The 22,675-nt window shown below is 34.2% G+C and overlaps 3 protein-coding genes and 1 pseudogene across 4 annotated transcripts; all 4 read left to right on the forward strand.

Annotated features, from left to right (window-relative positions):
* The first annotated feature begins 775 nt into the window (after positions 1-775).
* On the forward strand, positions 776-5,931 carry LOC102605402 (probable NADH dehydrogenase [ubiquinone] 1 alpha subcomplex subunit 12). The gene is made up of 5 exons (XM_006347505.2): positions 776-966; positions 1,633-1,659; positions 4,417-4,508; positions 5,297-5,406; positions 5,477-5,931. Exons 1-5 carry the CDS (start codon positions 878-880, stop codon positions 5,633-5,635), a joined length of 477 nt encoding a protein of 158 aa, XP_006347567.1. The 5' UTR covers positions 776-877; the 3' UTR covers positions 5,636-5,931.
* Positions 5,932-6,721: 790 nt separating this feature from the next.
* On the forward strand, positions 6,722-15,868 carry LOC102605744 (D-xylose-proton symporter-like 2). 2 transcript variants are annotated; one of them, XM_015308857.1, is made up of 14 exons: positions 6,722-7,053; positions 7,142-7,239; positions 8,104-8,182; positions 8,903-8,962; positions 9,048-9,114; positions 9,195-9,319; positions 9,806-9,968; positions 10,063-10,418; positions 10,504-10,551; positions 10,642-10,704; positions 11,103-11,183; positions 11,620-11,718; positions 13,603-13,740; positions 15,351-15,868. In XM_015308857.1, the coding sequence occupies exons 1-14, from the start codon at positions 7,003-7,005 to the stop codon at positions 15,480-15,482; spliced, it is 1,560 nt and encodes a 519-aa protein (XP_015164343.1). In that variant the 5' UTR covers positions 6,722-7,002; the 3' UTR covers positions 15,483-15,868. The 2 variants fall into 2 exon arrangements, with proteins under 2 accessions (XP_015164343.1, XP_006347568.1); XM_006347506.2 differs by having other exon boundaries at positions 6,724-7,053; positions 9,806-9,907; positions 10,050-10,418.
* Positions 15,869-16,789: 921 nt separating this feature from the next.
* On the forward strand, positions 16,790-18,816 carry LOC102606078 (uncharacterized). Its single transcript, XM_006347507.2, has 4 exons — positions 16,790-17,014; positions 17,118-17,193; positions 18,254-18,340; positions 18,443-18,816. Exons 1-4 carry the CDS (start codon positions 16,853-16,855, stop codon positions 18,505-18,507), a joined length of 390 nt encoding a protein of 129 aa, XP_006347569.1. The 5' UTR covers positions 16,790-16,852; the 3' UTR covers positions 18,508-18,816.
* Positions 18,817-21,380: 2,564 nt separating this feature from the next.
* Positions 21,381-22,045, forward strand: LOC102604847 (cytochrome P450 89A9-like; annotated as a pseudogene).
* The last annotated feature ends 630 nt before the right edge of the window (positions 22,046-22,675 follow it).

Below are 22,675 nucleotides of genomic sequence, written 5' to 3' on the forward strand. Positions count from 1 at the left end.
AGCAAAACACAATCTAATAAATATGTGATTTTTTATTTTTTAAATTATGTTTGCACAAAAACCATATAATATCTCTCACCTGTCCTCATTTGATCAACCATCTAAAGTAGTCGTTTTTGTACTTACAATCATAAAGTAAAAGTACCCTTAGGTGTTGCTAAATTGTGGAACATTTGCCCTCTTAAGGCACTTTGGAGTGTACATCTAACAACTTGAGATAAAGTTGCTTAATAATACTTTTTTTATTTTCAATTTTAATTGAATTTCAGTCCTACTTTATTTAATTCAAATTACAAACATGGTGTATCAACATTGTATTTATGTTGTACAATAATTGTTTGAAGAAATATATGATATTTTAAGTTCTGTATGTTATTGTATTTTTTTTTTTTATGAATATTGTATACTTTTTTTTATATAATTGTGTTATAGTCTTATTAAATTTTCAGAAACAAACACGAGTTCTATACAAAATCATACAATTATATAGATATTTCATATAGATTTTATCCACGATTTTTTTTCTGAAAACTTAATATAAATTTTATATAGTTATATACACATTTCATATCAATTTTATACAGTTCCATACGCGAAATTTCTAACCAGAGTGATTTTTTGTTATAGTGTAAAAATAAATAAATAACTCCTATTATATTTGGTAAACGTGATACGTGTATAAATTCGAACTTAATTTCGTGAAATTCTCCCATATACCGGCCCAAAATTTGGCCAGCCCAATTGTCTCCAAACGGGTTCGAAGCGAGTCAGTATCTCGGATCTGTAAACCAAACCAACTCACTCGGGCCCATACTATTTTCATCGCAGTCTCGGCGTCTGTTTACAGAATTCAGAGAAGGAAGCTGAAGAGAAGAGAATGGCGTCGGTGGTGAGGAGCATTTTCCAGTCGATTAAGGAAAAGGGGATCGGAAATTTCCTCAAGGAGCTCAAACAAGAAGGATACGTGTTGGTTCTCTTACCTTTTATTCATCGGTGTTTGCAAATTGCACTCCGTAAATTTTGAAAATCTGATATGCATCTTTTTTCAATTTGATTCCGTAATCTTAATCTGAAATTGATCTTTCGTGCCGATTATTCCCATTTAATCTCTTGTTGCAAGCTCAAATTTGAGAATGAAAGGGTTTGAAATCTCTGTTGTTTGGTTTACCGTTGGTAATTTGTTGAAAATGATTTCGTTTGGATTTGCTATAACAAGAACAATAAGATATACATTGAAATGGAATGATTTTATATTAAATGTTCTGATGTTTGAACAATTACATAACATGAAATGTTTCTGGTAAAATGTTTTGATGTTTTTGATTCATTATTATTGTGCATAACGACATGTGATAAATTTATTATCCTATGTTTTCGGATTAAGGAGCAGTTATTATTATAACCATCTTAAGCTAACTTAATTCTGCTCTTCAAGTGACTAAAGCAAATTGGATATTATGACCGATTCTAGCATTTTGGGGCATTATCTTTTTTATGACCAAAGTGAACTTGCTTGTTTGGTGCTCCATCACTGTTATTATCAGTTAAAAACATTTACACTTCTTGTTTTTATGTTGTTTAATTAGTCTCAAACTCTCAGCTGATTACATCTTCCCTCTTGCATTTTACTAGGAGGTGTCTCGCGGATGGAAATCTTCTGTAAGTACTATTTAGCTCTCTTTCTAATTAAGTGCTGTAAAAAGACCCTTGAAATGATGAATGCATAACTGAATGATTTTATATGTCAATGGGGGTAAATTAGGGGGTTGACTTGTTTGTCTTTATGAACATGTTCAATACATGGAGTTCTGGTCCGCACGAGGTCACATAATGAACTTAATTAAAATAAGGTACCAAAACTATCCAGTGGTCTATGGTGTTGTTAGCTGTACTTGTTACCATCTACACTAGTGATTACTGGTTGAACAATTGAAAAAAACTGTTCATTCTGTTTATTTGTTTTTGGTTGCCTGAATTCTGTCTGACTTGAGCTAAGAAGATGACAGTATTAAATATGGACTGTGGATTTTTTCTCTAAGATTTGTGGTTGTTGAGGGATTGGTCCGTCATGACCTCTTTGTTTGTCCTATTTCTATATGCTGTTTTGGTAGGGTGGTTTAGCACTTTTAGATTCTCTCTCTCTATTGTTGCTGAGCTTTTCCATAGTACACATTGCCCTACAACTAAACTTTCTCCTCCTTTGGCTGGGGTGTTACCTTCAATGGGTGTTTCCACATAAATCTTGGTGTGGTTTTATCTCACTTTAATGTTGTTTGTTGCGTTCATCTGCTTACATTTTTTGAAAATGTTTGGGGGGCAGTGAGAGGGGCGGTGGTTAGTAAACAGTTTAAAGTTTGATATGTTCAAATTTTTTGTCCAGATAGATTGGCACTCCTATGTATGAGCTATAATTTTTCTTTCATTTTTCCTAGCAATGTGGTACATTGAGGAGAATAGGAGCACAGTGGCTAGAGGTGGATCCCGGGTTTGAAGTTTATGGGGTCCTACAACAACTTCAAGTTAAAACTTAAAACTAATAATAATAATTGGGTTCACTATCAATTATTTATGGATATTTAGTAGATTTCTTAATATATATATATATATATATATATATACAAGATCTGGGCATAAGCTACTAAATTCACGTGAACTTGTAATGACCCTCTAGATTTACCCCTGTCAATGACCAAATACTTTTTACATGCACATGACTTTAGACCATGATGGGTAAAGAGCATTACAGGCTCTTTTGCTTGTCTAGCCTCTTTAAGTTTTCGTCTGTGGCTCTAAATGTCAGTATAGACTCAGGAAGAAAGTAAAATTAAGAAAAAATGATTTTGGCTGGTTACTCAAGGTTTTTACTCTCAAACACTCCACGGCTACCGACAAGTGTATGCGGTAATGTGCTAAATGAATCTTGCAATATCAGGAAATAGATTGGAACTAAAACCCCAGTTTCAGATTCAGAACATTTATTTCAAACGGCGCCAAAGGCATCAGAAAAATCCACACCAGTTAAGAGTAGTGCAGAAATTGTTTTTTTTTTTTTTGGGTAAAAACTTTTGTTCTTTATTATTTGGTGCATTATCTTATAATCCAGGACTGTGGGTTATCTTGGGAGGGATAGACAGTCCCCTTTTTAAAATTAATTTTAGGAGAAACCTTTTAGTAGACCTTTGTTGTACAGTCTAGTTATCTCCAGTGATATGTTCCATCTGTCAGAATACTTGACTACATTCATAAACATTTATATCTTCAGAAGAAGATTTCTATAAAAGAATGTTTATCTTAGGAGATAGGTGAAGCTCTCTTTTTTTAGAAAGCTAGCCCAGAATGTACATCTTAGGCCTTAGCACATCCTCTTTCTTTTGCCTAGTCTTCAGCATCATCTCTTGAAACACATCAAAACCTATATTGGCTGACATTTGTAGAAGCTATTGAAACTTGACATGGATGTTGAAATCTAATTGCATCAACAACTATAGTCTTCACAATGATCACATCTGAAGTTGTTGAAAGCCACGTGATGCTCTTATGTGCTATGGGCGTGAATTTATTGTTTTGTTGGATGGGTAAGATAGATGCATATGCATACATTTATATGTGGGATTGTTTTATTTGTATTCTCAGGATCCAAATCTTGACTATGTTTTTTGTTGTTGGTGGCTGTTTTGTCATTTTGTGAGAAAGGAAATAGGAGGGAATCTGGTAAGGAGGTTCTGGAGACCGATCCTTTACTGCTAGTTCAGGCTTCCCAAGTAGTTCCAAGATTTTACAGTGTAAAATCTCTCTAAATTTGAGACACTAATTTCAACATTGGCCAGCAATGAAATATTAGTAGGAGATAGGGAGGGGATGAAATCCCATGTATTTTTTGCTTTTCCTGGTTTTGATTGTCTTGAGTTTTTGTCATTAATAACCAGTTCCTCTCTGAATAATGACCATATTGAGCTAACATTGGTAGGGAAAGGGGTGTGATTCTCAAGTATAATTCTTTTTCTTCTATATACATATTTAACTTATTGCTCACTTTTATTTTTATTTGGTATGAGGATGATATACTGATTCAATCCGAGCTCTCAACTTGTTATTGAGGCGTAGTCGTGGTAGTTGTTGTAACTGAAAATTGCAACTTTCTGACTTCTCCTCATATTAAAAGAAACATCAAAATTAGGGGGAAAATTATTACGATCTCCTTCTTGTTTCCCCTCTTTCGTTTGAATTTTAAGATTTTTTTCAACTCATTGCTTCATGCTTACAGAACAGCTGTATAATACATGCCTGAGTTAGACAATATTTTTCCTTAGTAAGGTATTAGTGAGACTATTGAAAGACCTTGCCACATCTATTTCTTGTTAAAGCGATTTCTTAAATTTGTCCATCTAAGATACTATTTGTTTCTTGTTGCTTCAGGCAAACCAAGATCCACAACATTGGTGCAACACTTGTTGGTGTGGATAAATTTGGTAACAAATATTATGAGAAGCTAGGCGATACACAATATGGTTGGTACAGCTGTTTCATGCTTTTGTGTGTCTTAATCAGTTTCCCTTGTACATCTCATTTGTCGTTATCTTGTTTAATACTAGTGCCACAAAATGTATCTTCAAGGTTGTGGGTTTCCTTGTGTATCGCCTAAAAGTTGAGGGTTCTATCATTTGGTTGTATAATCTTATGCTCTGATATTTTCCCCTTAAGGTGATCAAAGGAACGGCTTTATGTAGCCACATATAAGAAGGGTTATATTTCCCTTGTTCTAGGTAAAAGAGCAAAGATTTCTTGCTCTTTATTCTCTGAGTAGGTTATATTTTCCTTGTTCTATGTAAAAGAGCAAAGGTCTCTTTCGCTTTATTCACTGAATAGTTGTTGCCGTTGCTACTTTGTCAAGACTTATACTTTATGGTGACAGAACTTAGTGCGGTTCAATTGATCGGCTTCAGTATGTGTACTCTACTAATCTCTCTTGGTAGAGGATATTAACTTTACTGGAGGCTTATTTGTTTCATTGTGTGAAATAATAGTTTTGGCCTAGTTAAACATGCTTTCTAGGCTGTATTGTGAAGGTTGACTTCATTTTCAAATTTTGGAGATATGTTGATCTTGTTTAAGACATTAAATAGATAACCTTAAGGTTAATAGTTTGGAGTCTCATCGCCCTTAATCTCCAAGTATAGTGGAATGCAGTGATGCCTGTTATCCAAATTTGGGAGACCTTTGACGTCAGTGATTTTTTGCTTATTTTATTTTTACGATTGCTCAAGTAAAAGCATTTGTTTTTGACATGATTATGTAGGAAGACACCGGTGGGTGGAGTATGCACAGAAGAATCGTTACAATGCTTCACAAGTTCCAGCAGAATGGCATGGCTGGCTCCATCACGTCACCGATCACACTGGTGATGAAGTAAGTCTTGACAAGTTCTTTATGATGCATACCCCACCATTTCAGTATTCTTATATAACATGCAATGCAGCTGCTACTGCTGAAACCAAAGAGGTACGGGCTTGAGCACAAGGAGAACTTTTCTGGTGAAGGTGATGCATACATATATCACTCCAAGGGACACACTTTAAATCCTGGGCAGAGAGACTGGACTAGGTACCAAACTTGGCAACCCACCAAGAAGGAATAGGTTCCAATTTCTAAAGTGCAGCTGGACAATTATATGGATTTTCTGCCATGCTTCGTTAATAAAAAGTCCTCGTATTGAACCTGTGGTTATAAGCATATGTGTACACTATCAAATTCCAGGTCGATACAATTTGCTGTACAATTCTCTTATCTTTGATATGGTTCTCAGGTTTTGAATTGGATCCAAAATGTAGTCATGCATACTTTATTCCATCGCCGGTTTAAAGTGTGATTGTTATTCTTTTGAAACTAAGCTATTCAGTGATATATTATGTTATATCCCATTGGAATTGAAAATGGTGGATCGTGGTGGGAAGACCAAATGCATTGAATTTAAATACCTTGTTCAGTTTCCCCCTTCCCTTTCACAAGATGAATATCGAAGAAATATGAATCTTAAGATGGATTTTCAGTTACGCAACATTCGACAAGTTAATAAGTGATCATATTTAACATTATATACCAATAGTATACAGAGGATGGGCTGCCAGAATCTCGTTCTAGACGTCTGGTGGTGTATATGTGGATTGATACTATATAATATGTGGATTAATACATAAACATATTTTTTAATTTGCTTCAACTAGAATATATATTTTAATATAGTAATTTTCCACATTCTACAACAATCTCTTTATGATAAGCATGTATTTCTAGATGAGATTATCGAAAAGACAAAAAGACAAAACAACACTGTTAGGTTCTTCTTCTTCTTATAGAATTACTATGTATATGAATGCGAATCCACTTTTGTCTTGAAGTCGTAATTGATGAACTTTATTTTAAATAATAAAATATAAAAATTTAGAGAAAATTTTAAATTTTTTATAAGAATTTGACAAGTATATTTTGGTGTAATAATCACTTTTTTTTTTTAGATTTTAGATTTTGTGTCCATTTTTTTTTCCCTTCAATACTCGATAAATTTATAGACAAATTGAGAGGAAGATATTATGACGTGGTCATACCAAATCTCATTGTTAGCTAACATGAACTTAAATGATATCATACAATAAAATTTAAAATAAACATGTATTTAAATTAAAAATACAACAGTAACCATCATAACCATCCAAACAAGGTGTCAATTTTTTTTTGTTAGTTTTCCAGACAAACCACCATTTCTCACCTACCATTTCAATTTTCAGCGTAGTTGAAGAAGCAACGTTGCTATACTATAGGCCTCTTTTTTTAAATCAGTCTTCTGCTTTCGTTTATATGTATTTTCTTCCACTTTTTTCACCTAACTTACCCAAAACTAAAACAATAATACTACTAATAATAATAATAATAAAAAGAAGAGCAAATACAGTTAGCTTCGACAATACTCTAACCTGTAAGCTTAAATCTTCAATTTGACCTTCTCCAATGGCGACAGCCAACGATCCCGAGCAGCTAATTGTTTCATCCATTGACAAGGTAATTTAGTATTGTCCTGTAATTTGTTTTATCCATTTATTTGGGGGAAAGTGTTTTGTGCAATTTTGATGATTGTGAATTGGAGCAGGGTGAAAATTCGTCCAGTGAGATCAACATCGTCCGAGAGCCACTTCTAAAAGGCGAGCATCATGCTGAGAATTACTCAATACGCTCCGCAGTACTCCCGTGAGTATCTACTAATTGAGTCCATTTTGTAATCTGGGTCATCGAATTTAAGCATTTGGTGCTGAAATTGAACACAGTGCTAGTTTCCATTTGAAATGTAACAGTAAGATGTGCTTCGAGTAGTTTCTGGAACTGTAAGTCAATTTGTTTGATAAATCGAATGCACTTCGTTTATAGCATGAAATGGGCCCTTCAATGAGCATATCCGGATTAGTCGGGCTCCTGAGTGAGCAACCCAAAAAAAGTGATAGTAATGATGTGGCATTTTCTTTTCCTAGACCCTGCTTGTGGGATTACTGATTACACCAGGGTTGTTGTTGTTGTTGTTGTTTATAGCATGACAAGATGATATCTTAAGTATATACAGTATAGATTTTGGCTCAATAGATTCCTCTATTAAGTTATATTATATAATTATCTATACAAAAGAGGATCTTCTCTTTACAATTTTGAATTCTAAGTGATCTTTTATGTGATTCGGGATGTTTTTATGTGTCCTGTTGGAAATATAAATATCCATCTTTATTCCCAGAGATAAATTATTCAGATGATCCACAAAAAAAAATAATCTATGTGTTAAGAAGAAAATGAAATGGAGAAATTTTCCAGCTTCAATGGCTTTTTAGGTATGACATGATAGACTACAAATTCACTTTGGGTTATTGCACTCAATCCGTACATTGCTAGTTGCTTAAGGTTTAGTCTTCCAGAATAAAAAGGAAAAATTAGAAAAGAAAAATATTAGTACTACAATATCCATGGATTTTCTATGTCCTATGCTGATTCACTTAGTAGGATACTTATTATTATTTTTTGATCTTTTAGTTTGAATATATTATGATAAGTTGATGAATGATTTGCCAGTTTTCTGTTCCCCGCCTTTGGAGGACTGCTTTATGGTTATGATATTGGAGCCACATCCTCTGCTACAATTTCCATAGAGGTATCTTGCTTCCTTCGACCTAATAAGGAGTCCTTGTATCGTATCATCAAAAAAGAAAAAGAAAAGAATCCTTGTGTCTCATTACCATGTTTCTAGCGGCTCGACCTTGATTTTATGTCCTCCTAGCTGATGGCATAAGGCTGTTAACAAGAATCTTTATGGATTCTGGACCAACTAAGTACAAAAGGAGAAAGAACTGATATTGGAGGGAACATGGAAGTTTTGGTCTTTGGCCTAGCAAGTAGGAAAAATACCAAACTTGACATTTTTATCTGTCTTTCCAGTTACCACATTTCAATTGTCTAGCTCATGGTAGTTTGTAATATGTTGAAATTACTTTTGATTGAGATCAGGCTTTGAACATCGTGTGCCTCAAGAAGATCTTTGCTCTTACAAAGATGTTGATTGTCATATAAAAATGTGTCCGGTTGAATTGCTTGTTTTTCTTCAATGACAGCTCATAGAAATTTTCTACTGTTTCAAGTTTCTGTAGAAAGGTCATCAAATGTTTCTGATAGTGTACCTTTTAAATGAACTGTTGATTTCATAATATTTGTTTATCACACTTGGTATTGTTATTCATTCTAGCATATAGAGTTATGGTTCTAATGTGTCAAGCTATATTCTGCAGTTGGCTAATTAAATAAAAACAACTTTAACAAGTTAATGCTGCTTATATTCTTGATTGAAAAAAAAGTTAATGTTGTTTATATTCTGCAGTCAGCTTCATTGAGTGGAATTTCTTGGTATGATTTGTCTTCTGTGCAAACTGGTCTTATAGTAAGTATACCATTTTCTCATGAAATCATATGTGCTTTCTTCTGTCTGAGCATTGGAAAGATCTTAGGTTTGCTGCTTGTGACAGACTAGTGGTTCACTGTATGGTGCTTTAATTGGATCTGCCGTTGCTTTCCAAATTGCTGACTGGCTTGGTTAGTTTTTCTATCCGACCGCAATTGGTGTCACATTCAAATGTGACTCTTGTGACTGAAACTACTTAACTTATTTGTAGGGAGAAGAAGGGAGTTGATTGTGTCTGCTTTGTTCTACTTTCTTGGAGCTCTGGTAACAGCATTCGCTCCTGTCTATGTTATTCTGGTAATTGGGCGCTTGCTGTATGGTGTAGGAATTGGACTGGTAAGATACTGCAATGTCTTTAATATTTTCTTTCCATTTTACTTATTCTACCGGGGATCTTGTATTTTCACATGTGAATTGTGATGGTGAGTTCTCAGGCACATGAGTCCTTCTACTCCTTCAACTCCTTCCACTTGCTTGTATCTCCTTTAAAAGTTGTCTACTGTTTCCCATTTTCTTTCTTCTCTGAGGTGTCTTTCTACTCCCCTGAACTCTGACTGGTGCTTTCACATACATGAACCTCTCACTTCTATCGTTCTCCTGTAAGAGTTGTCTCCTGATTACACTCCTAAACACAGAAATGACCTCTTTTAGCTTCCTTTGTTCTTTATGCTTTGATTTGATGAGGCATCAATTACATTAGACCATCAAGGTCAAGTGAGGGATTAAACAGTATTAACCTGAGAAATATTTGGAAATCTACTTCTTTTTAAAGACTCAATGTTCAAACTGGTTGCTCCATTTTCTCCTTCTGTTCCATGGCAGGCAATGCATGCTGCTCCCATGTACATTGCTGAGACGGCTCCTAGCCAGATACGAGGACAACTGATTTCTCTTAAGGAGTTCTTCATAGTTTTTGGGATGCTAGTAAGTACTACATACTTGCCTGGAAATTCTGTTGTCTATATGAACGTTACTATAGAGGAAGGTGATCTCTAGATATCTATTTCATGACATCATTATTTGTTGTACAGCATTCTTTTGAATTGTGGAAAGCTGACATTTGTAGGTTGGATATACAGTTGGAAGCCTTCTGATAGAAACTGTTGCTGGTTGGCGATATATGTATGGAGTTAGTGCCCCTTTAGCAGTTATTATGGGAATTGGAATGTGGTGGCTTCCTTCATCACCCAGGTGGATTCTTCTATGTGCTATACAGGGGAAAGGTGAGTTGCAGGGTTTAAGAGAAAAAGCCATATGTTGCTTGTGCCAGCTTAGGGGAGCTGCAATTGGTGATTCAGCATCTCGTCAAGTAGATGACATTCTGTCTGAGCTTTCACAACTAAGCGAAGAAAAAGAGGCGACAATAGGTGAGATGTTGCAAGGAAAATGCTTGAAAGCCCTAACAATTGGTGCTGGACTAATCTTGTTTCAACAGGTAGCTATATATCTAATAGTTTCATTTCCGTTCCACTTGCAATGATCTAACTGTGCACTCACTTCTTTTGCTTTTCACATGGCAGATAACTGGGCAACCAAGTGTCTTGTATTATGCTGCAAAAATTTTCCAGGTACACTTGCCAAATAGTTGAAGGGTGCTAATGATGTTCTTATATCACTTTCTCTTCTTTGTGCCCTACTAACTTAGTGTACAATGGCAGGATGCGGGATTTTCGGCTGCAGCTGATGCTACAAGAGCTTCGGTTTTCCTTGCACTGTTGAAGGTGGAATCTTGGGGAAGATTGTTTTCTTTCTCTTTCTATTTAGCCTTGTTCTTTCCTGGAAAGGAATGAACAAGAAAAGATGTCCACTCAGGTGGTAAAGGGCATATATATTATTATTTTTTGAATTCTTATGGTAATATAAGGCAATAACTTCCTGTGGCGTTAAGTGGATAGGATGCTTGCATTCGAGGTTTGTTCGGAAGATCGTTGCAAAGTTGATTCAGTATTCATTGATACAGAACTAATGATAATAGTCTTAATTTTCCTTTTAACTTGCTTCCTCTGTGGCTCTGTGCTAGTTATCCCATTTGCTTTATGGGATATTGCTGCTAGTTTCAGTTAACTTTTGCTACAGCATTGGAATGATCCTATGTTTCCCTCTTTTTCACCATTTTCAGCTCATTATGACTGCTGTAGCAGTGGTAGTTATTGATAAGCTTGGGAGGAGGCCTCTGCTTCTTGGAGGTGTGTCTGGGATTGTAAGTAACTATACCCTCTTTTTCATTATATATGGCAATGTTTGACTGGACAACTAAGTTTTATATGTTAATTTGACTTGTGTATATATATTGTGGTAGTAAAATATAGCATTAAATTAATGGTAACTGGGTTGAGAAAACATTACTTTAGAGTTTAAAAATAGTTAACTGTATTTGAATTCTAGAAAGTTATGAAAGTTGTATTATATGATATTGCCAATGGATTGTTGTCAAACATGCTGTAGCATCCCAAAATGAAAAGTATCATGTAAATTGGAATGGAGTGAGTATTAATTTTATAAATTTATGGTTTCAGAATTCCTAGTATGGTGGATTTGACATGTTTAATCTTAGATAACTTACTTCCTAAGAAGCAACTTCATAACAATCAATGTTAATTTTTCTGAAGCTCCCACTAATCATGTATTTTCTGCAGGCAATGTCACTTTTCCTCCTGGGATCATATTACACTTTCCTTGGTGATGTTCCAGCTGTGGCTGTTACTGCTCTGCTACTGTATGTTGGCTGTTACCAGGTAATTCAAGTTTTGTTTCATTCAATATTTGTGCTTGAAAGTACTACAATAGACTTGTCTGAGTGAGTGTAACTTTTGGCTATACAGTACAAATAACATCATGATTTTTGTGCACATTTTATTTTTTTGAGGAAGATAAAATTGAAGTTCAACTTTGCACAAATTTTATTAGATGCAGTAATTCCAGATTTTTTCTTTTTTTGAAGAGTAAGCAACAACCTTTGCTCATCTTTTACCCCACTGGTATGGTGGAAATTATTTATTTGGACGTTGTGAATGTTCATCACCTGAAACTTTCAGCAGACTTTGAAATAGTTTAATCTTATTGGTAACTAGGTTGAAATGGTTTGTTGAGATTAGATGTTTCTTTCTTCTTTTCAGTGATCTTCCACTAGCAGAACTTTTTTTTTGAGAAGGTAACAAAATCTGTATATAAATCATCAGACAAAAAATGAGAGTGTTATATCCGAGGATCCAGACAAAAGCAGAAACTAAAGATCAACTCTTGCTCTTCTTACAAGGAATCTAAAATTTCAATAATTAAAACTAGATTGTTTATATGTTCTGACTTACACCAAAAGCAAAATAGAAGAATTCATTTTTGATTCTTTCCAAGGCGTTGCTTGTATCTTCAAAACACCTCGAGTTCCTCTCCTTCCATTTTGTCCACCAAATTGTTGCTGAGACAATTTTCCATCTGTCTTTGTTTGTGCTGCATTTACCCTCTGTGCTCCATCTTGTCAAGACTTCAGAGGTTCTTCTTGGCATTTCCCACCTGATACCTCTGAGGTTGATAAAACAGATCCCATAACTGGCCGGTCACTTTGCTGTATAGAAACAAATGTCTAAATATCTCTGCATTTTGTCCACATAAATAACATCTTGAACAAAGTTGAAATCCCCTATATCTTAGATAATCCTGAGTAAGAATAACTTCCCTCAAACCAAGTGAAACATGCCACTTTGTATGGTACCTTTGCTTCCCATATAAGTTTCCAACGCAAGTAACTGAGCTGTGATCCCTCTTGATTCAGGCCTTTGTATGCAGAGCTCACTGTGTAAACCCCTTTACTATGTCTTTTCCATGTGAGTGTGTCTTCTCCTTCCTGCAGTCTCTTGCACTGTTCCCTTATTCTAGCAGAGGTTATGAAAAGGAAAAAGGTACGAGACCATTTTATGACCATTAGGCACCATTGTTTTGCAGATCATGAAATTAGATCATAGATCTGTAGAAGAAAAAAGTATCTGAAAGTTAATTACTGAGGTACTAGAAAGTATTTTTTAATCCACTATTGCCTTGCGTAAGAATTATGTTATAGAATTAAAAGGAAACTTGGGGGTTTGTTGAGTATGTTTCAAAAGCATTAAGTCTCCCACAAAACTCTCGTGCTAGTCTTATGTGTATCCATTGAAATTATGACAATTCTTTCCTATTGTTAATCTACTATGTATATGTCTATGTCCAAAAGTCAAGAACATTTGGACAAAGGATTTGAAAGACTCGTTCCATTCTTTTCTAAGGTATTAGTTTGTAACAGGGTGAACCCCAAAACAGTAGTACTTTCTGGTTTGTTCCAAAGAAGTGAGGTTGTGGACATATTCTACTTTGGTGTATTGATTGTACCAAGATAACATCTGCAATTCTTTCTGTGATTCGTGTGTGCTATTTTTAGATTTTAGAAAAAAATTGTACGATATTCTGGCCTATGGTTTTGTAATCGATCCTCGTGCCTTTTATCATGACTTCTTTTGTTTAACTATAAGATTCCTTGAGCCACAAAAGAGAAAGAAAGAATCCACAGCATCTCTATCCAGCTTGTTTTGGTTTTTGAAGCTTGACCAAGTAATGCATTGCTCTTAACTTCTTGAAGTCATCTTTTGCAGTTATCATTTGGTCCTATTGGTTGGTTGATGATCTCAGAGATCTTTCCCTTGCGCGTTAGAGGGCGAGGGTTGAGTATTACAGTTCTTGTGAATTTCGGTGCAAATGCACTAGTGGCATTTGCATTTTCTCCTCTTCAGGTACTGAAAACTTTTTAATGCTCTGGAATTTTCTAAATTATATTTTTGCACTTACTCTGTTAAAGAATACCCTTAAAAGCAACTTTAGGCATGTTATTGTGATTTGTGAAGGTTAGTCTGTTGTCTATTCATTCGAGGAGTTTTTTTTTAATTTTCATTTTAAGCCTAATCTTGAAAAGATAAAAGATGAAAGGGATAGAGGGTGAAATCAGATACTTGAAATTGGTACTCTTAGAAAGTCATATGATACATTCCTTTTACCATACAGAACTAAATAGTATCCATTAAGATGCATCTCTTTTGCCTGTCACACAAGTTTGAATTTTTTTGTTCCAACCTGGAGTATCTTCAAGCTTGTTATGTATATGAATGTGCAGATATTGTACATATTTAGTTCTAATGGATTATATCTTAATAGTAAATTTGAAGATTTGACAATGTATTCCGTGCAATTAATGGAAGATAAAAGGAGGATAGTGGGTCTATTAGGTGCTAATACTGGCGAAGTCTCATTGTCAGAGTACATCTTCTGCTGATTAGAATCTGCCTGCATTAGTGGTTGAGCTTTCGAAATCACTTGTCTCTTCTATTTTGGAATCTCACTCCAAGAATACTAAAAGTGAGTGCCAGTCACAATATATTGATCAATCATAATACCTTAATCCAGAATTAATAGGGGTAGGGTACATACTTCATCTATTTTGCTCTATCTGGACACATTTCACCTCAATACTAAATGGGGTTCTTAAAGCTAGATGCTCTCTTGCTCTTACACTTGTCCCTGCACTAACATTCAGGTCTAACATGACTTTTGAGTCGTGACAAACATCAGAAGTAATTAAATGTATGAGTACCCATCATGATACAACAACAACATACCCAATGTAATCCCATAAGTGGGGTCTTGGGAGGGTAGAGTACCCATCATGATACTTAGATTAAATTAAGCTTTCAGTTACAGTATTGGATCTTTCCATCAGTATTGAATTAGAGCGGAGGATAATTTCTTTTATTTGTTAGATTGAAGACATAGTTGACACCTCATGCAAGCATGGTTATGATTGTTAATGGATAAAATTATAGGGTTTTCCGATGTGAAGTATAATTGTACAAGATTGTTTGGTCTAGCGCCCAAATTGTTGATTGCTTTGGAGAGTGGAGACACCTTCTTTTAAGTGGCTCCATGATAAATTGGCCATAGGTGATGCAATTTCTTCGTATGAGTTTATATCATCTAGAAGTGGTGATGTAATTGGTCCATACAACTTTACGTCATCTGGAAGTCGTTCATCTTAGTTGACAAGGTATTGGTGGACTATGTTGCTTGATCTCTCCAAAAATACTACTGCCCCTGTGTTGGATCTTAAAAATATGCATTACTGAATGATCTGACACACAGCTGGGGATTTTTGAAGAGTCCAAACAACATCACTGATGGATTGTGCATTCAAGGCTATTCTCTCTTGGGTCCCCACCCTTTTTCCAACTTATGTTTATTTTAGTGGCATTATTTGGCTTAAAAATGGGTGTCATCTAAGAAAATCAACTACGAGTCAGAATTAACAAATATGTCTTTGAGAAATTATATTTTTGGTTACTCCTAATTGCAGGACTTACTGGGGGCCGGAACTGTATTTTTCATCTTTGGTGGCATAGCTGTTTTGTCTCTTGTATTCATCTTCTTCATCATACCAGAGACAAAGGGGCTCACTTTGGAAGAGATTGAAGCCAAATATCTCTAGAACTCACACCTTACTTCTTCTCCATCTCTCGGACAATAGAAAGTACACCTATCACCCTTGGACAAGTTTGTTTTTCATACTTGAATGTCTCCTTGTCAGAATTCTTGAGGCAATCAAGTTGGTCTGCAACTGTTCTCTCGTAACACCAGTATGCGAAATCGAGGGCTGGTGATTAGCCTAGTTGTGTAATCGTGTGTATTATGTCATCAACAGTGGATCATTACTTTGTACAGAAGGAAAAAATGGAAAAAATAGTGTTCCAGTTCGTTGTTTAACTTGATTTAGGGACACTATTTTGGCACAGTATACTTTCTCGAATGCCAGTGTTGGTATCCTTTTCTCTATTTTCGTTGTGATCATTACCATTCATAAATTGGTTATCTATCTACTGGTGGGCTACGTTTTTTTTTTGCGTATTAGTATTTAATAAAGATGTACAATGAATCCAAAAATATTATCAAGTGGTATTATTATGCTTTTTTTTCTTTTTCTTGGATTGGTGAATTTTTGTTTAGAAAAAGATCATAATTCTAATGAACTAAAGCAAAAATGGTCAAACAAAATGGAGTACTTTACTTGTTAGCTGCGGGAGTATCATTTCGACCAAAACAGGTGCCGCTGGGAATGCCACAATGAATAATAAAACTAGTCCATATCTATATTTTCCTTTCTTGACCCAAAAAAAAACATGTTTCGTGTGCGCACAAGAAAATGATTTCAGATTTTATTGCACCTGCTCCATCTATTTGACATACCTCTATACCTATATTAATTTGATTTGATACACTTTATTAAAACAGATTTAATTCCATCACAGATTACTGTTAAACTATTTAAACTTGAATATTGAGAAAATTTCAAAGTTATTTATTATTTGTACCAAAAGAATACACATTAATGTTATATTAACAAGCCAAAAACAAAGAGAAAAATGTATGAAATATATTCGAATTTTGATCAAAATTTCTATAATAATTTCAAACTTTGGGCGGGACTTATTACCCATGTACTATTTTCAATAGTGTATTTAAAAAATATATAAGTGTCCAGCTGGACAAGTTACTATTTATAATGATGCAATATTTATGATTTTCAAGTGACACCTATATATTTTTAAAATACATTATTAAATAGTGCAGGGTACTAGGTCCTGTTTGGAATTGTTACACAATTTTGATCAAAGTTTGAATATATTTCGAACCCTTTTCCCTTAAATAAATAGAACGGGGCGTGTGGACCGGGTTCGGTACATTTAACACTAAACCGGGGGTTCAACCTAAAGCGGCGGCCTACACGTATAAAGTGGCAGAGAGAAACTAAACTAGGGTTTCAGAAGAAAAAGTATCGAAGGTGAAGGCAAATTGGGGATTATGGCGAAATTTAATGAGGTGCAGAAGAAGAGAAGGGCAATAATCTCAGAGAGCAAGAGAGCAAAACATGGAGACCCAAATACCCGTAAGCTTAAGCAGAAGGCTCAACCTCTTGCCATCTCCGGGAAGCGTAAACGCAAGCTCTTCAAGAAATGGCGCAGGGTCTGTAATCATTGATCAATATTAGTTCCTTTTCATCTTTTTATTGTATTTTTTACGTGTATTATGAATTTGTGATTTGAGGGTGTTGATTGATGTGAAACAGGACCAAAAAGAGGCTATAGAAAAGGGCGTGATAACAATGGAGGATGTGGAGATGGCTGTGGCTGATGCTGCTGAAGGTATGTTAGTTACGGTTGTAGCTGTTTCTACGGACCTAGTGTTTAAGTTAGGGGTTTGAACTTTGAACTCCAGCATTTTTGCTTATGATCTTTTGTGTGTGTGAGAGAGAAATCCATTAGAATTAAATTAACTGAAATCTCTGTTTCAAGGTGTTATGTTATTTGATTCTCGAACTAGTGGCGTAACTGTGAATTTATATAAGGGGGATTCATACTAGAATGACATAAAGCAACTTTTTTTTTTTTTTTTTTGATAACCGAGAAATCCGTCTGTGACCCGCCCTTTGGACCAATCACAGCCTTCTAAACATGACATAAAGCAACTTTTGTACGCCCTTGATTTCTATGTTACAATTTTTCCTTATGGTGATGGGATTCATCAGTTTATATATAACCTTCGGGATGGCCCAGTGGTTTGGGCTTGGGACCTTCGTGTTGGAGAAGTTCGAAACCCCTTGTCACCCCTTGCCAGCGAAAGCAAGTGGTTTGCCTTATGGGTCGAGCTCGTTGCACCGGGCTTGCCTAGTGCGGGTTACCTCTCCTATGTGGTTTGCGAGCTATTGCATAGGAGCGGGTTTCACATTGGCTGCGGGTTTTCCTTGTCATAAAAAAAGGTTTGATTTTTATCCTATTTGCACATTATAATCTTTTAAAGAACAAGATTTAATCTCTCTTATTAGCTCCGTCCCTGGCTTGAGCTAGTAGAATTCAGAGTCTAGTGAATCTACGTCTTGGATTTGATTTGATCTAGGCTAGAGTGCTATAATGTTGATCCTAAATCCTAATCAATTTCTTAGATAGAGCTGAGATTGCTGGTTCAGTAAGTAGAAAGGCTCATCTTTTTGTTGTTTTGCTGCTTGTATTTACGAGTAGAGTTATTGCTTCCTATGATGAATATATGTTGCTTATATCTATGTGATATGCTAAAAGTTTTGGTGTTTTGGGTAGTTGCTATATCTGCTCTACTCTCTGTTTGTTCCTTCTCTCTTTTCCTTATGCACATGGTAGAAAGGATGTATGTTCTATGTCAAACTGATTGACATTTTCCTAATTGCTTCAGGGAAAACTCAAGACTCCAATAAAGCTCCTGTTAAATTTCCGATGAAAAAGAGCTCAAAACTTAAAATGAAGCAACTGAAGAAGAAAGGCAAGTTACACTAGGATTGCTATATTTTATCTTTCATTCCTGATGTATTAAGGATTCTTCGATGATTTTGCTTATTGATGATTACAAACGCACGTGTTACAGGAAAGAGCAAAAGGAAATCTGATAAACGAGCTACAGCATCTTCCACAGATGCAATGATGGAGTAAGAATAGCAAGAAGGGCATTAGAATCATTTGGTTGACTGCTTGATGGACAATGTCTATCTTTCTTCTTCTGTCCCAACGTCCTTGAAAGTTAACAATGGCTTGTAATCTACTTTTGTATTTTCGCGCTACTAAAAAGGAGAGGTGGGTTCTTGTAGTTTCTTTTTGTTAGTGGACCATATGTTATGTATCATGCAATTTTGTGGATAGGATTGATTTTCTCGATTATAGATGTTCTGAAACAAGAGCTCGATAACTCGTGAAGAACAAGTTTGAATTAGTTATAAAAGTTAGGTTTTCAATGTGTTCTTATGCTTTTGTGTTTTGAGGATCATTTGGTATTTGCATTAGAATGTTGTGTCAAAATCTAAGTTTTAAACAATGAAGCTTTAGAAAACACTTGCTAGTTCCAAAAAATTAGATGATGTTTGACTTCTTTTGAAGTGTGCATTTTGCTAGTTAGATTGGACAGTAATTTTAATTCCTTCAACAAGAGTATAGAGAATGATCTCAATGGTCGTTTGGCTGTTGGTTGGGAAGGAAACTATTCATCTATTAAAATTAGCATAATTAAGGGAAGGGAATTATTCATATTATTAAAATTAGTATAATTAATATCATGTTTGAGTTGCTTTCTATAAAATTTAGAAGGATAGAAGATGAATTCATTATAGATTATATATAAATAAAATATTAAAATATATTTATGATAAACATTTAAATAGAGTTCGGAGTCAAAAAGGCAATAAATTTTTTCAAATTTTTTGAAAGGGCAACAAAATTAGTTATCAAACCAAAGGGACAACAAATTTAGACGCCGTTTAAATTAGGTTTCCTCCACAAAATGCAGAAATCAATGCGCCTTGAGCCTTGTAAGGCTCGGCTGACATGCGCATTACAAGGCATATTGGTTTCAGCGCCTTGCTGCATTCTTAAAAAAAAATAAAATCATTCACTAGCTATGCAAATATTCAATTAATGAGTTGGTTGGTTTCATTCAATTAATTTCTTCTTTTATCAAATTAGATATAGTTACAAATTTAGTGGTTGAATTCATTTTCTATGAAATTTAATGCAGATAAAAATTAATGCAAATCCTACAACATAAACTTATAATATGGAAAACTCAATCAACACAATCCGATTATTTTAAAAAATAAATAAATTGTTCAATCCAATTATTTGTATTGTTAAGAAATTTTAATTTATAATTTTGAAATTATTTCATAAATGATAAAAATTAATTATTTTTTAAAAGTATAATGTTTGGCTTAATTTAGGTTATTCGTAAAACCTTTTAATTACATATAGAGTTTAAATATATTATTATTATTATTTTTAAAACTTAAAAGTATACTATTATTGTTAATATTTATTCAATTTAGCAATAAATAATAAATTCTAACAATAAATAAACTATATTTACAATAATATTAACAACAATAGTATACTATATATTTTTTTAATTAAGTATATTTTTTTAATTAAGTATACTAAAAATATACTTAATTAAAAAACTAACAAGTATACTATTATTGTAAATATAGTTTTTTAATTATTATTTATAAAGTGGAAGAAATTTTTTTGTTTTACAAAGATGAATATTTTTCACATTTTGCATTAAATTGTATCTCTTTATGAAGCTTTTGCAGTGTTTGTCATACAATTATATTGATTTGACATATCATAAAAACGAAAAAAAATATTACATTATGTATTTTTATTTTTTTATTCTGAAAACTCCTCCAATTGCTCTATTTAAGGAAAAAATTATTACATTATGTATCATAAATGTTAACTTGATTTGATCTATGTAGTCATTTGGAACCCTCAAAAAGTCGGTCAACGATTCGTCACTATAGATAATTCACTCTCCAAAATTTACTTGTCCTTGTGACAAAAATGAAGTAGGGTATTTTCCGACTATAATCAAATTTATAGATAATCCACTCTCCAAAATTTACTTGTCCTTGTGACAAAAATGAAGTAGGGTATTTTCCGACTATAATCAAATTATAATCAGTACTATTTATACCCATTCTTTTATAAATTGATGAAAGAAATTTATGATATCGGACATTAATTAAATATTTAGCATTGTGTTTGGAAAGACAATTATAATAAACGATATTTTTGTCATGTATAATTTTGCCATCCCAATAAATCAAAACTCTAACTTTTGGTTTAGAAGACATTTTTTTTGTGATTGAAATAAAGAAAAATAGAAGACTAAAGATGTTGAAGGTACTATGTTTGAACATCCTTAAATAGAGCTTGGAGGACTTTTCAAAATAAAATAAAATAAAAATACGTAATAATTTTTACCATTTTAATGATATGTAAAATCAATATAATTGTATTACAAACACTGCAAAAGCTTCATAAAGAGAACGTGAAAAATATTCCTCTTTGTAAAACATAATATTTTCTTCCACTTTACAAAGTGTAAGAAATAGTTTCGTTATATATTAAAATATAGAGACTAACGGAAAACGTTTGAATATTGCATAAAACAAAAAAAAATTCTTCCACTAAGCCTATTACTACTTACTAAAATAGTAGCTTATTTTGGTCACTTTTATATTTTTTGTGGCTTATTTAAGTTCCGAACTCAAAGGAATACCACGTGACTTTCGTTTGCATGGTGAATTGTGTTTGATTATTCTGTTCTTCTTTTGTTGCCTGCGCTTGCGGTATATGCACCCATATCCATGCATGCAAAACGAATAAAGGGATTAAAAAATCATCTCTTCGTTTTCAAAATATATATTTTGGGTAACTTTTTAATTTAGATTTTCAACCTGACTTTATTAAAATCACAAAAACAAACAAACTCAAATTTCAGCTTGATTGGAAGAAAGAAAAAAAATACAATAATGGAAAGCTGGTTTATGATCATCGTTACTATCTGTCTTGCTTTCTTTCTGAAATTTCTATTTAATAATACTATTATCATTTCCCCTAATTCCAATTCCAAAAAGAAACTCCCGCCGGGACCCTACATTTTTCCGGTGATCGGCAACTTATTATGGTCCACCGCCAAAGTGGAACCCATACTCCGTGACCTTAAGGATAAGTATGGTCCTCTCATAACTCTCAATATTGGTTCTAGTCCCACCATATACATTGCTAGTCACTCCTTAGCCTACCAAGCTTTAATCCAGCAAGGCTCTGTTTTCTCCGACCGGCCAACTGCTGGCAACACCGTCAGTAGTAACAACCGCATTGCCTCTTACGGCCCTATATGGCGTCTTCTCCGTCGAAACTTGACTTCAGAAATACTCAACCCTTGTCGCATCAAGTCCTATTCCAAGGCCAGGTCGTGGATTCTGTGAAGTTAATTGATCATTTTCAGTATGCTATGTTCTGTCTTCTTGTATTGATGTGTTTTGGGGATAAACTTGCGGAAGCTGAAATTAAAAAAATTGATAAGGGAGCTGATTTTGATATAACAGGAAGTAAAGAGATCACGATGATGCCATTCGGTGCAGGGAGGAGAATGTGTCCTGCCTATGTTTCACTTGGAATACTTTGTGGCTAATTTGGTTTGGCAGTTTCAATGGGATCCTGTCGAAGGAGACGATGTTGATCTCTCGGAGAAGGTAGAATTCACCAGTGTGATGAAAAATCCGCTACGAGCTCGTATTTGCCCTAGAGTCAACTCTATTTGAATTTGGTAATTGATTTTTTGTTTGCCTACTTCTCTGTTGATGGACTTCCCTCCCACACGGGAATTTAAGAAGGAAAGTGATGGTTAATGTCTTGTTGCAATATAAGCTTGTTTGAATTGTTGTTACGTTTGAAATTTGTATTGTTATTGTTAGGCATAATACATATATTGACCCCTAAACTTGACTTCAAATTTTAACTTTGACCTTTAACTTTGTAAGTGCACAAATAGGCACTTTAACTATCCAAAACTTAAACAAAAAAACACTCGGATCCTACCTGGCAAAATGCGTGAAATACACTCAAATTAGGCGCGTCAAATGTAAAAATTCAGGGGGTCAACAGTAAAAAAAGCATTGAAAGGACAATTAAACCCTTTTTATATTTTTTTCAACAATTTTCCCCTCTTTTTTGCATTATTTGTTGTTCACTGCAAAATGCAAGTGACATTTAATAAATTTTTTTGTTATTACGAAAAAAAATTATAATGAAGTTTTTTTTT

This window comes from Solanum tuberosum, unplaced genomic scaffold, assembly GCF_000226075.1.
Source record: "Solanum tuberosum cultivar DM 1-3 516 R44 unplaced genomic scaffold, SolTub_3.0 scf00093, whole genome shotgun sequence".
NCBI lineage: Eukaryota > Viridiplantae > Streptophyta > Magnoliopsida > Solanales > Solanaceae > Solanum > Solanum tuberosum.

Bases quoted from the DNA above. Each gene is read 5' to 3' on its own strand.
- LOC102605744 (XM_015308857.1), top strand. From the start codon at position 7,003: ATGGCGACAGCCAACGATCCCGAGCAGCTAATTGTTTCATCCATTGAC. The intron at 7,054-7,141 runs GTAATTTAGTAT...GAATTGGAGCAG, and splicing joins TTGTTTCATCCATTGACAAG to GGTGAAAATTCGTCCAGTGA. The intron at 8,963-9,047 runs GTAAGTATACCA...TGCTTGTGACAG, and splicing joins CTGTGCAAACTGGTCTTATA to ACTAGTGGTTCACTGTATGG.
- LOC102606078 (XM_006347507.2), top strand. From the start codon at position 16,853: ATGGCGAAATTTAATGAGGTGCAGAAGAAGAGAAGGGCAATAATCTCA. The intron at 17,015-17,117 runs GTCTGTAATCAT...GATGTGAAACAG, and splicing joins TCTTCAAGAAATGGCGCAGG to GACCAAAAAGAGGCTATAGA. The intron at 17,194-18,253 runs GTATGTTAGTTA...TAATTGCTTCAG, and splicing joins TGTGGCTGATGCTGCTGAAG to GGAAAACTCAAGACTCCAAT.
- LOC102605402 (XM_006347505.2), top strand. From the start codon at position 878: ATGGCGTCGGTGGTGAGGAGCATTTTCCAGTCGATTAAGGAAAAGGGG. The intron at 967-1,632 runs GTTGGTTCTCTT...GCATTTTACTAG, and splicing joins CTCAAACAAGAAGGATACGT to GAGGTGTCTCGCGGATGGAA. The intron at 5,407-5,476 runs GTAAGTCTTGAC...CATGCAATGCAG, and splicing joins CCGATCACACTGGTGATGAA to CTGCTACTGCTGAAACCAAA.